The 13,242-nt window shown below is 42.8% G+C and overlaps 1 protein-coding gene across 1 annotated transcript; it reads left to right on the top strand.

Moving 5' to 3' along the window:
• Positions 1 to 407: 407 nt before the first annotated feature.
• On the top strand, positions 408 to 13,025 carry psmd2 (proteasome 26S subunit ubiquitin receptor, non-ATPase 2). Its single transcript, XM_075474036.1, has 21 exons — positions 408 to 609; positions 1,907 to 1,963; positions 2,049 to 2,213; positions 2,494 to 2,615; positions 2,948 to 3,172; positions 3,276 to 3,434; positions 3,608 to 3,752; positions 5,511 to 5,571; positions 5,820 to 5,966; positions 6,058 to 6,164; positions 6,456 to 6,583; positions 6,703 to 6,790; positions 6,882 to 7,044; positions 7,160 to 7,261; positions 7,430 to 7,581; positions 9,487 to 9,570; positions 10,538 to 10,706; positions 11,646 to 11,740; positions 11,841 to 11,967; positions 12,080 to 12,198; positions 12,316 to 13,025. The coding sequence occupies exons 1-21, from the start codon at positions 493 to 495 to the stop codon at positions 12,496 to 12,498; spliced, it is 2,715 nt and encodes a 904-aa protein (XP_075330151.1). The 5' UTR covers positions 408 to 492; the 3' UTR covers positions 12,499 to 13,025.
• The last annotated feature ends 217 nt before the right edge of the window (positions 13,026 to 13,242 follow it).

Genomic DNA, 13,242 nt, shown 5'->3' on the forward strand with positions numbered 1-13,242 from the left:
AAAAAAAACTTCATAAAAAAATTCCACACTGTTAACAAAATTGACGGTCATGATTTATGCTAGTGTGACCATGTTTTCATTACCGAATTGAATTATTACTAGTATTATTATTATTATTATTATTATTATTATTATTATTATTATTATTATTATGCTTGAAGTTGTAGTAGTGGTTTTCCACCAATTTTTTCAGGTATTGTTTTCTGCCCCCCCAGATGAGCTAACTACCCACCCACACATGCCATTCTGGTCACACCTCTGGTAGTAAGTGTGCTGAATATATTCATATGTAATTATATTAAATGCAAGAAGCATGAGGTTACACAGGGTCCCGTCTGTGTCGTTTTTTTAGGGACTTGCGCTGACAACTTTGACGATCCACGGCCAGCAGGGGCACTAAACACAAAATCACATCGGATTTTCCACAACGAAGAAGTAAATTACCAGTCACCCTGCTTCGCTTGCTAACCGATAGTTCTCAGAGCAACAACTATGGAAGAGGCAAAAAAGAAAGAGACTAAGCAGCCTGAAAAGACTGATGAGAAGGACAAGGAGAAGGGACAACAGTCCTCTGGGAAGGACAAGGAAAAGAAAGAAGAGCAAGAATTGGTAAAAAAAAAAGAAAAGAAATTGTGCTTTTCTCCCATTCAAAATGTGCTAACTGACGCTTCAGGGGCCAGACCTCTTATTTTGCCTTAGTCACTGCCGCTTTGTCAATATGGTCGAGTAGGCCGAAGCCAGTATCACTCAATAAAGATAACTAATGAGCGTTTATTTTTACGGCTTTACATTTCCCATATGGAACCTGACTTCTTCAGCCTACCAACGTGTTTGGGTTGCATAACGTTCGTGTAGATAAAACCATAGTTGGCTATTGTTACCCTCCATACTTCAGTAGGTAAGCTAACGTTAGCTTCCTGGTGATGTACTGACATCAATGTTAGCTTTGCTTAGCATTTTCGAGTCAGTCGGTTTTAGCTGTCGGAAACGTGCTGTATGGCGCAGCAGCTCAGGTGAAGTCAAAGAAGCTCGCAGCTTACAGAAATAGTGTTTCGTCAGTAATGACACTGATAGAATACACTTTGGACGCTATGAACTGCCTGAAGTGAAGTGAAGTGTCAGCGGTCAGGTCAATCACTGTTGTTGTTTTGTAGATACACGTAGCATCTCATAACTGAACTTCAGATATAATTTTGTCATTGACAGAAGTCACACGAAGTGAATAAAATTTTACTGAGTAATCAAGCCTCAAATGTTGAAATTCAGTCACAACAATTAGCTTTTGTGGATTTATTTTTGATGAAGAAACTGCGGGTCACAGTGCACTATCAGAATAGTGAGGGAATCTTGGGTAAAGTAGACAGAATGAAGAAATTACTGTGTATATCTATGCTGTTTCTAAATTGAAGGACTTTTTGGGCTCTAACAGCCTTCATTTGAAATTAGCTTGACATCAAAGGGCCACAGGCCGGGACTTGAACCCAAGCAGTCTGCATCAGGGAGCTCCAGCCTCTATACATGGTGCTGGGGTCGATTTTCATCCTTAATATATTTGCGAATTAATCAACAACACTTTTCATTCGGAGTATTTATGTTGGGTTACTTATTGTTTCCGTTACAGCCAATGTGTTTGCAAGTAACGGCAGTTTTCAGGTTATATTTAGTGTTTATCCGTAGTTCCCGGAAGACAACATTGTGACTTGGATGTTTTCTTTTTGTTCGCACGTGTACTTTGTTTTTCTCTTTTTGATAGTGGCATAGTGTAGTTTATGATTGATGATGTGTTTGTGTGTGAATAAACTGAAACTGAAGTAGCACAATTTTGATACGCCTGTAATTTTGTTACAGTCTTTTTCTATTTTGTATGAAGATTAGATTTAATTTTAAATTCTTCTCAATTTCTAAGTCAGAGGAAGACAAGCAGTTACAAGAGGATCTGGAGATGATGGTGGAGAGGCTGAGCGTGAGTATTAGTTATTTTGTATTTCTCTCTTTGTGTCAGGAAGTAAAGAACTATTACGAGGTAAAGGAACATGTGTCTTTTGCAGGAGAAGGACACGACACTGTATCGCCCCGCATTAGAAGAGCTGCGTAGACTAATCCGCTCCTCAACCACCTCCATGACCTCCGTACCTAAGCCCCTCAAATTCCTGCGCCCACACTATGGCAAGCTCAAAGAAATCTATGAGGGCATGGCCCCAGGCGAGAACAAGGTAAGCCTCATTTTCTGTGCTGCCACAAATTGAAATACTAATTATGTAAAATAAATATGGTGGACCCATTAAATGAAATGCATAATATATTTCTGTGGAGCGAGAGATGTGTGTGGCAGTTAGATTTTAAATGCCAGTATTTATAAATGTTTGTGTTTGCATTTGGTTATTTTTAATGTAGTATTACTTTCTCTTTTTTTGACCCATCAAATGTAGCCTGACATACTTCAAACTTTGGAACTTCAAAGGTTCAAACTGTAGATGCTGTTTTTTGTTTCAGCGTTTCTGTGCTGATGTGGTGTCAGTGCTGGCCATGACTATGAGCGGTGAGAGGGAGTGTTTGAAGTACCGTCTGTTGGGTTCCCAGGAAGAGTTGGCCTCCTGGGGACACGAATATGTCAGGTAACTCACCTTAACTCGAACATGAGTCGTGACAAAGCTTTAATGTTAACAAGTGGAATGCAGTGGTTATACCTTTTTTTTTTTTTTTTTTTTTTTTTTTCTCCGTCTATATGGATTTCAGTTAGTTGCAGCATTTTCTGAATTAGCCATTGGATAGCAGTGTAGCAATAATATGTTTTGGATTTGGAGTTTAGGATAAAGGTTACATTAGAATATACAGATTCCAAATCATTGCAGATAAAAGGATTTTTTTTTTTTTTTTTTTTTTTTTTTTTCTCAGTGAAAAACTCCAGCTGTGTTTTCTGACTGCCTCTCTTGTTTGTGTCCATCAGACACCTCTCTGGTGAGGTGGCTAAAGAGTGGCAGGAGGTAGAGGAGAATGATAAAACCCAGCAGGAGACGCTGCTGAAACTAGTAAAGGAGATTGTGCCCTACAACATGGCCCACAATGCGGAGCATGAGGCGTGTGACCTGTTGATGGAGATTGAGAGGCTGGACATGCTGGAGGACTACATTGATGAAAACGCCTACAGCAAAGTGTGCCTCTACCTCACCAGGTCTGCATCGCTTAGAAAAGTACTATTTATATGTGCAACTTGCTGATATATGAATGTTTTCTAACTTTTGCGTGATTTCATTTTTTATTTTTATTTTTTTCAGCTGTGTGAGTTACGTCCCTGAGCCAGAAAACTCAGCACTGTTGAGATCTGCCTTGAACATCTTCAGGAAGTTCAGCCGTTATCCAGAGGCTCTGCGCCTGGCCCTGATGCTCAATGATGTGGAGCTGGTTGAAAACATCTTCACATCCTGCAAAGACATGTAAGGACTGGATGACCTGAGCTTGACCAATTTGAATTAGAACTGCAGTAGAACTTTTTCTCAAAGGTGTTGGGCGTGGACATATTTTCAACCAACGCTGAAATGATCAATCATTTCGTTACAACCTCTCTCTTGTACTAATGACAAACTCCCTGTATCTTTGTCACTTGCAGAGTCATCCAGAAGCAGATGGCCTTCATGCTGGGCCGTCACGGCATGTTCCTGGAGCTTAACGAGGACGTGGAAGACTACGAGGACTTGACAGAGATCATGTCCAACGTGCAACTCAACAGTAACTTCTTGGCTTTGGCTAGAGAGGTGGGAGAGAGGAGAACGTACAGCAAAGACTTTCACACAACAGCTTGTTGTGAATTTAAGTGTTCAAAATTTGTCTGTCAGGCCTTAAAGGAGAAGCTCGTTTTTTTTAAACCTGGACCTTATTTCTGGCATAAAATACGTTCATCTACTCACCGATAGCAGTTTTGTGAAAGTCGGCGTCTTTCGGACGCTATTTAGATTACTTGCAAATATCCATATAACGGGAGAGAACAGGGAATAGACAATACAGCCTCTAAATAAGGCATTATAGGTTTTTATTTCACCAATACTTTAAAACAAACGAAAGAATGAATGAACACGTACTATTGCACTGTTAGTTCATAGCTGCCGTTTTGTTGTTATTGTCCTTACCGAAGTGAATGAGCTGTGCTGCAGCGGAGCTCATCGATGAAGTCATCCCAGTTAGGGCTGAACGATATGGACAAAATTTCATAACTCGATATTCATGCCATATATATCGATACGATATGACTATGGTTTCAGTGAAAACTAAGCATTTTTCTGAAAAATAAAAAACATAATACAAAAGAAGGACGTCTGCAGACATCCGGTCTTGAGTTCGAAGTTTGTTGTTATAAAATGGACCGTTAAACTGAGGTAAGGTTCAGTCGTCCGGCTCGACCACAGGTCCGTGGTTGTGGTAAAACGTTCAATTTCACGGAGCTCGGATTCAAATATTATAAATAAAATATGTTCGGGATGGTATTTTGTAACGTTTGTCCAGCGTCCGAACCATTTTCTGAAAGCCCTCTTTTGTGACGGCGTACACGGGTTCCACGTCTTTTGCAATGTGGTATGTTACAGCATCTGTAATGTCTTTGTGCCTGGTGGACGTCGACTCTTATGGCGTAACGCTACTGAATGCATCAGCGATCAAACTTTGCTTGGGCTTCACTTCTCTGCCGTTTCTCTCATTGCGCTACACTCTTCATGCGGTGGTGTTGTTTCAGGTGGTAGAACATGTTTGTTGTGCTGCCTTACCTTGTCACATTTTTTGCCAAGCATGACCTGCACAACACCTCGCTCTGGTTCACATCCTCTTTTCTGAATCCAAAATACCTCCAAATAATGGAGAATGACTTTTTTTTACTAAATCCGTCGAATGCGCAGATTCTGCACCGGCCTCATCTTCCACGCTCATGTTTCTCTTTTTAATTTCCCCGCTGTGAATGTAGTTTGTGTGTCTCCGTCTCCCTCGCTCCCTCCCTCGGATGTTTGTCGTTGGCTGGCTTCAGCTCTGCATAAGGGAAAGTGTTAAAATGATGTTTGAGACTGCCTGAGCTGCACATGCGGGGAAAATCTATGTCGTTCAATTTGCGATATTAATATCTTGAATGTTCATATCTAGATATTGATACGATAACGATATATCGTTCAGCCCTAATCCCAGTAGACGCGTGTGTTGAATGCCCCGATAGCCCCAATGACAACAACATAAATCTTCTCCAAACAGTCTATTGCAGGCGAGACACTGACTGCTTATAAGTATCTCCCACAACCCTGCTTTAGAAACAACAAAAAACACAGACTATCCCTTTTAATGAGAATTGTGTCATCTATTTTGTAAGACCTACTTTATTGAATCACCTGTAGAGGTGGTGATGCATACACGGTGACAACATTGTATGATGGGCTGATGACTGATGAATGACATTCATTTGATAACCTCACTCTGAAAAGGACATAAGATGTTTCATTTTATATATTTAAAATAAAAATCTTCTTGTTCTCCCCCAGTTGGACATTATGGAGCCCAAAGTCCCAGATGACATCTACAAAACCCACCTGGAAAATAACAGTGAGGATTTAAGTGTTTAAGGCTGTGTTTGTGTGTCGATGACAGAGATGCTGATTTTAAATCAGCACAGATAAAAGAAGCTTCACTGAAGTTTTATTTATTTATTTATTTTTATTTTATTTTTTATTTAAAAAGATGGTTTGATGAATGAGCTGTTTGCACTTTCCTGGCCAAGTGAGATGAACTTTACTTTTTTTCCAAATATACAATTCAGCCATGTTGCATGACCTCTGTGCTGTATGTGACAGGGTTTGGAGGCAGTGGCTCCCAAGTGGACTCCGCCCGCATGAACTTGGCCTCTTCGTTTGTAAACGGCTTTGTCAATGCCGCCTTTGGACAGGACAAGCTGCTCACAGATGATGGCAACAAATGGCTGTACAAAAACAAGGACCATGGTACAAGAGCACACACCATCCCAACAAAGAAGCTCATTTCTGTTTGTCATAGTGTGCTGTGCGTTTACAAAAACTGATTTGATGTTCCTAGGCATGTTGAGTGCTGCAGCCTCCCTGGGTATGATCCTGCTGTGGGATGTGGATGGTGGTCTGACACAGATTGACAAATACCTCTACTCCTCTGAAGACTACATAAAGGTATAGTCAGTTTGGGATGTGCTCGTGTTCTGATACTTTTACTGCATCTGACCGTTTGTAATTCTTGAGCTGCATAATTTTTTTTCACATTAACAATACAGCAGTGTCCTCATGATATGTTCCATAGCTGTTCCGTTTAGGAAAATAGCTACGTTTCATAAGCATCAAGTTCAAATAATTTCCTAATGTTGATGGGTTTAAAACAGTCTTCTCCAGTGTGCGAATTTCTTTCTATTATATTAATATATATTATAAAAACAAAGCGTGTGTGTGTCATCCCTCTGTGTGCAGTCCGGTGCCCTCCTGGCCTGTGGCATTGTAAACTCGGGTGTGAGGAACGAATGTGACCCAGCTCTCGCCCTGCTCTCTGACTACGTCCTTCACAACAGCAATGTCATGAGGATAGGAGCCATCTTTGGGTGAGGATGTTTACATGTTGTAAGAAGCAAGTTAGTGCATCTGTTGTACTGCGACTGTGTCTCTGTAGCATTTCAATCTCTTTAATGAGGGTTGTTGATGGTTGTCGCCTTGTTTTCAGACTGGGTCTTGCCTATGCAGGCTCCAACAGAGAAGACGTCCTCTCTCTGCTTCTCCCTGTCATGGGAGACTCCAAGTCCAGCATGGAGGTATGGCAGAGCGTTTCCCTTTGAGGTCACTTCTCATTTTCCCACTGAAAGTCGTTTTGGAAAAATTTAGGTTTGTTTGTGAAATTTCCAGGTGGTTGGAGTGACAGCGCTGGCATGCGGTATGATTGCAGTGGGGTCCTGTAATGGTGACGTCACCTCCACCATCGTCCAGACCATCATGGAGAAGAATGAACAGGAGCTGAAGGACACGTACGCTCGCTGGCTGCCCCTTGGATTGGGATTCAACCACCTGGGTAGGCATGGGCAGAGGATTAGGAGAATAAATTAAATAACTATACAATGTTTTGACTTACTCACCTCACTTTGTACAAGTCTAGATCTCTCCCTCTGTTATTTGTCTATGCTTAGGCAAAGGAGAAGCAATTGAAACGACCTTGGCAGCTCTACAGGTTGTGCCCGAACCTTTCCGCAGCTTTGCAAACACACTGGTGGATATTTGTGCATATGCAGGTTCGTCTGACAGTGCCGTTATTCCGCCCTTTTTAAAGGGACTTAAATGCAGTACAAATGCAGATAGCAATTTTTGAAAGCCAACCATATACAAGTCTGCACACAATGTTGTAGCTACTGACTTAGACCCTAACTCACTGTAGTAATTTGCCTCTTCCGGTTTTCCAGGTTCTGGTAATGTGCTGAAGGTGCAACAGCTTCTCCATATTTGCAGTGAGCACTACGAAGCTAAGGAGAAGGAAAAGGAGGAGGACAAGGACAAGAAGGATAAGAAGGATAAAGACAAGAAGGAGACTGCTGCTGACATGGGCTCCCACCAGGTTAGGACTAATACTTAGAATTGTGATTATCCTTAAAGGTCCTATGGCATGAAAATAAATGGAGGCTTTTATATATTTTTATAGGCTTTAGTGGTCCCCTAATACTGTATCTGAGTTTTTTTTTCCCAAAATTCTGTCTTGGTGCAGAATTACAGCCAGTCCCAAAAATGAGCTTTCCTTAGGATCCTCAGAATGAGCTGTTTAGGGACTGCAGCTTTAAATCCAAAGCGGAGGGTGGGGGTGTGGCCTTACTTAGGCCCGTGGTGTGGCCTTACTTAGGCCCATGGTGTGGCCTTACTTAGGCCCGTGGTGTGGCCTTACTTAGGCCCGTGGTACCATGCACAAATGTTTTGTGAATCTCTATGGCACGTAGATGGCACGGCAGCCCTATGCCGTAAAACTAAATGAAACCTGTTGAAATGAGCTTACTTTGACAATATTACGAACTAGTTACTGAACAACTCTCCTAACACAGTCAAACATTAAGCAAGTGCTACACAAGACACAGCAAAAAAGGCGTGCGTGAAAGGGAAAGCAGGAGTGAGGATTTTGACTTTATCATCTGATTGCTCTGATTTGCAAAGAAGCACGTACCGCTAGCGCTGGAACCCTGAATGAATCATTATCCTGATGAAATGCACTGAATTTGCGGATTCATTCATCTTCAGGAAGCTTCAGGAAGTAGGGGGTTTTGGTCTAAAATGAGCGAGCTAACCATCTCATGAGCATGCAAACACCTCCAACAGCCCAGTTGACAGAGATAAGAGCTTGCAGATGCTATTAGCTGCATAGCTAACAATACGAACCCTTTCTCGTGGTAACAAGCTATGTAACTATACTGTACATACAGGACAGCAACACAATAATAGAGCGTTAAATTACTTACTCTCGGGAATGAAATCCTTCCCCAAGTGAGAGACGAATGGAGCAGGAGATTGACAGGCGGATCGGTGCGGCGTCTGCATGATGTGGGCTCTGCACCGGCCCGTCGTGGTGAAAAAGGAGCTGAGCCAGAAGGCGAAGCTCTCGATTTACCGGTCAATCTATGTTCCTACCCTCACCTATGGTCACGAGCTGTGGGTAGTGACCGAGAGAATGAGATCGCGAATACAAGAGGCCGAATGAGTTTCCTCCGCAGGGTGTCTGGGCTCTCCCTTGGGCTCGGTATTGGCCCAAGTTCTGGAAACATTTGTCGGTGAAATGTTTGGCGCACACACAAATCTCTTCGATATATGGGCTCTGGGAGGAAACAACCTCCACGTCATAAGCGGCGCCCACGTCATAAGCGGCGGCTTTCCCGATCAGGCCATCTGCATGGTCACATTTCCAAAGGCGGAGAATAATTTCCATTGCATGGTTTAGGTCTATCGTCATTTTTAGCCACTGGGGGACCGCAGGCAGGCTAGAGGAACTCATATTAATGTTAAACAACCTTAAAAAGTGAAAATTTCATGCCATGGCTCCTTTAAACTATGAGATGCTGCTGATGGCTGATTTTACACAAAATGTAGAATAGTGTGTTTGGGAAAAAGAGCGGTATCACAGTGTTGGCATGTAAATGATGCTGAGTGTGTGTGGCCGACATTAGCAGTGCTGGCACCGGCTGCTCTCTTTCTCGCAGAGTAACATCCTCACACCCGTGTTTAATGTGGTTTTACAGTTTTTTTTTTTCCAGTGTGGATATTGACAGTATGTCATCCATTTTACCTTGAACATTGCTGTTAAAACACATTCAGACAGCATGAAGAGAAGAGGCTGCTGTCAGCCAACACGTGATCAGCGCTTTACATGAATAAAATATCTAGTTTGAGTTGAATGACACATATTTGTGGTGTTGACCAATGTGTAGACGCATTTACTCAACCAGTCGACCTACTCCATAACGTTATGATGTGTTTTTCTCAGGGTGTGGCTGTTCTTGGCATTGCTCTGATTGCCATGGGGGAGGAGATTGGTTCTGAAATGGCACTGCGAACTTTTGGACACCTGGTCAGTTAAACAACTTACCGGCAGTTGTTTTTTTTCCCTGTATGTTTCTGCTTACTCGCTGAAATTGTGATCCCTTCTTACAGCCGGAAATGTAGCGCAATTTCTCTCATCTTGATGATGAATAATGAGCAGCTTTTATGTATGACCAGACTGAACCATCTTTGAATCCACATTGCATGAATATCTTCTTTGATCCCCCTTTTTCTTTTTCTTTCTTTTACTCTGTTGTGATCTGTTACTGACTAAGATGGCATGAGGATAATATTTTTGTCAGCCTAAGGCTACGTGCCCACAACAACGCTCTGAAGCATAAACGCAGATGTCCGTTTTTTTCCTCCACAATTTATCTGCGTTCTCACGAGCGTCTTGGGGGTGGATATCTGTCTATCCATGGGAACAGGGAAAACGTATAAAACTCGCAGTTTGCCGATGTAGGATGCACGCCCCGGACGTAGGTGGCAGTAGCAACAATACCAAATGCCTGTCCACACTCGTCTCTCACTTCGTCGTGTCTCCTCCGGTGCGTCAATAATGTCCAATATATGCTGGTATCGTCTCCTATGACCTAAATGACTCTCGGTCAAGAGTCTCGCCATTTGTTGGCATGATTAATGCATAGTATTTAACGAGGCTACTGCTACACGTTCATCCATATTGTTCTCAAAGGGCAGGCTCAAATTTGGCGGTAGAACGTCAGTAGGCTACTTCCAGATGCGTGTGCAAAAAAAAACGTGTGCAAAAAACGCACTTCTGCGTTTTGAACTGTTCCTACGGCGACGAGAGTTTGGAAAGTTTTCAAGATCTCCACTCTGGGGGGCGTTTCCTAAAAACGCTGTCGCCGTGTGCAAGATAGGCACATCTGTCGAAATGTTCTACGTTTATCTGTCGTTACCGTTGTCGTGGGCACGTAGCCTAAGTAGACAAAGTAATTGCAATCACTCTGATTTCACTGTGTTCATTTCATCAGCTACGTTATGGTGAGCCCACCCTGAGGCGAGCGGTGCCCCTGGCCCTCGCTCTTATTTCTGTGTCCAACCCTCGTCTGAACATCTTGGACACCCTCAGCAAGTTTTCCCATGATGCTGACCCAGAAGTCTCTCACAATTCTATCTTTGCCATGGGCATGGTGGGCAGCGGTAAGTTTCAACATTATATCAAGTAATGAAATCTAATAACTGATGTCATAAACCATGCTCGTCAGAGGCTTTGATGCCGTTGAGCCTCTTTTGCATGATAATGAACATTTCATTTGGTTTAATCTCTGTACCATAACTTTTATTATGAATTAAATGTACACCCACATACATTATGCTTTTAAAAACTGACATTATTTAGTACTGTGATTAAAAATGGTATAATTAACACAATATTAACAACACCACTAACATCTTGTCACAACAGCCATACACAACGTGAACTATTTCCCAGCATTTTAAGTGATTACTGCCTCAGTCTTAAAGGGATAGTTTGCCTCTTTTGACATTAAGCTGTATGACATCCCATAATAGCAATATCGTTTATGAACATTGACTTGCCCCCTACTGCGTACTGTGAGCCGAGTTCCGGCCTCGTTTTGGCGTTGACGAAAGTAGTCCGGCTAGTTGGCTGGGGTTTAAAAAATAAAGTGTTTTGCTTCTCAAAACAATATGCGTTCAAAAGAGGAATACATTTGCATCACAAAATCGTTCTCCAGGAAAAAGTCAGACCTCACAATTGTTTGGCGCTATTTTCTCTCCCTTCGTATCACTGCGTGCTGCCACCTGCCGACAGCTGCGCCTGTTACAGTGTTTACTGCTCGGAAGCAGGGGACTGCTCGGTCTGCACTTTGGTCTGCACGGTCTCCACAGCACACAGCCGACAGCCGCGCCTGTTGGCAGGCGGTAGTGCACAGTCATACAGCTATCCCTTTAAGTCACCCATTTCCTGAATAAACCCTGAAAGTTCTTTCTAAAAATGCCACTGTTTACTTTCAATTTGTCATTTTCAATAAACCAGCGTGCTTCCTCCTCAGAGTGCGCCTCTTATGTCAACTTCTTGAACACAGGAGCACACTCTTCTTCTTTCCTTGTCCACAGGCACGAATAACGCTCGTTTGGCAGCCATGCTGCGGCAGCTGGCACAGTACCACGCCAAAGATCCCAATAATCTCTTCATGGTCCGACTGGCACAGGTGGGAGGCTAAACAAAAGGCACTCTCTACCAGACGTGACTGGACTTTTGGAAAAGCATGTGCACAAATGGTTGACTCTTTGTTGTTTGTGCCTCTGCAGGGTCTGACTCACCTGGGCAAAGGCACACTCACACTCTGTCCCTACCATAGCGACAGGCAGCTGATGAGTCAGGTCGCCGTGGCCGGACTGCTCACTGTACTCGTTTCCTTCCTTGACGTCAAGAACAGTGAGTATATTTTCCTCCCGCTCCCTCACACACATCCATTAGCACTCCAAACTGTATCAGTTTAAGGGTTTCCTGTGTGACTCCATCCCTGGTGTTCATGTTTGCGTTACAGTAATCCTGGGCAAATCTCACTATATTCTCTACGGACTGGTAGCAGCCATGCAGCCACGTATGTTGGTTACATTTGATGAGGAGCTCCGACCGCTGCCTGTGTCTGTTAGAGTTGGACAGGTAAGGCTGAGCATAATTAATCTGGGAAGATTGAAGATCCAAAAGTTGGACTCTGGTTCAGGTCAGAGGATGAAAGTAGATGTGGGTTTAATGTGTGTATGTGTGATTTATCTTCAGGCTGTGGATGTCGTGGGCCAGGCAGGTAAGCCAAAGGCCATCACAGGTTTCCAGACTCACACCACTCCAGTGTTGCTGGCTCATGGAGAGAGGGCGGAGCTGGCCACAGAAGAGTACCTCCCCGTCACTCCCATCCTAGAGGGCTTTGTTATCCTTCGCAAGAACCCCAACTACGAAACCTAGACTGCACCCATTCTCACTGGCCTTTCCTTGTTTGTAAGGGTAGCCTTTCAAGGCTCTTGGCGGTTGTTATATTTAGTTGCTCACTGCATGGCTGAAAACAGGCATCTATGGTCTGTGGCCCAGCTCTGGCAATCATTAAAATGAATGGATGGGGTCTGGTTGTTTGGACTGGGATGACAAAGGGAGAGTTAACTGGGACCTCATCCTCTCCTCATAGATGTTTCTGTATAGCTCTAATTTCTGATCCGCCCCTCCAACATGTACTTACCCAGCTGTTTGACTGGCCTGGGCCCAGTTCAGAAATTGGACCTGTTCATCCTGTAAATGTTTCAGTCATGAGTCGATGAATAACTACTGCTCAGTCCACACATTCAAATACATTGTTCTCTCCTACTTACATCCTCAGCCGTCTTTTGTAATTAGAGCATTTAAAAGTATGTATTCTGCATCACTTTGTTTTTGTTTTTTCTTACAGTTGGTGTAAAAGATTGAATCAAAAATAAAAACATTGATTAATTTGGTGAAAATCTGGATGCTGTATATATGCAAACGTGTCTCTTTTTTTTTCCTTCTTAAAAAACCTTGATGTGCCAGTCAGGCACTTGACCATCATACAAATGTGTTTGTCTTTAAAGTAAAAAGTACAACTGTGCAGGATACACCAGTCTATGAGTAAACATACATTAATAAGATTTATAGTTTAGATGGCAAACAGACTTCTCATTTGTTTAGATGGATAAATTA

The sequence above is a fragment of the Odontesthes bonariensis genome, chromosome 9, assembly GCF_027942865.1.
Source record: "Odontesthes bonariensis isolate fOdoBon6 chromosome 9, fOdoBon6.hap1, whole genome shotgun sequence".
NCBI classification, from domain to species: domain Eukaryota; kingdom Metazoa; phylum Chordata; class Actinopteri; order Atheriniformes; family Atherinopsidae; genus Odontesthes; species Odontesthes bonariensis.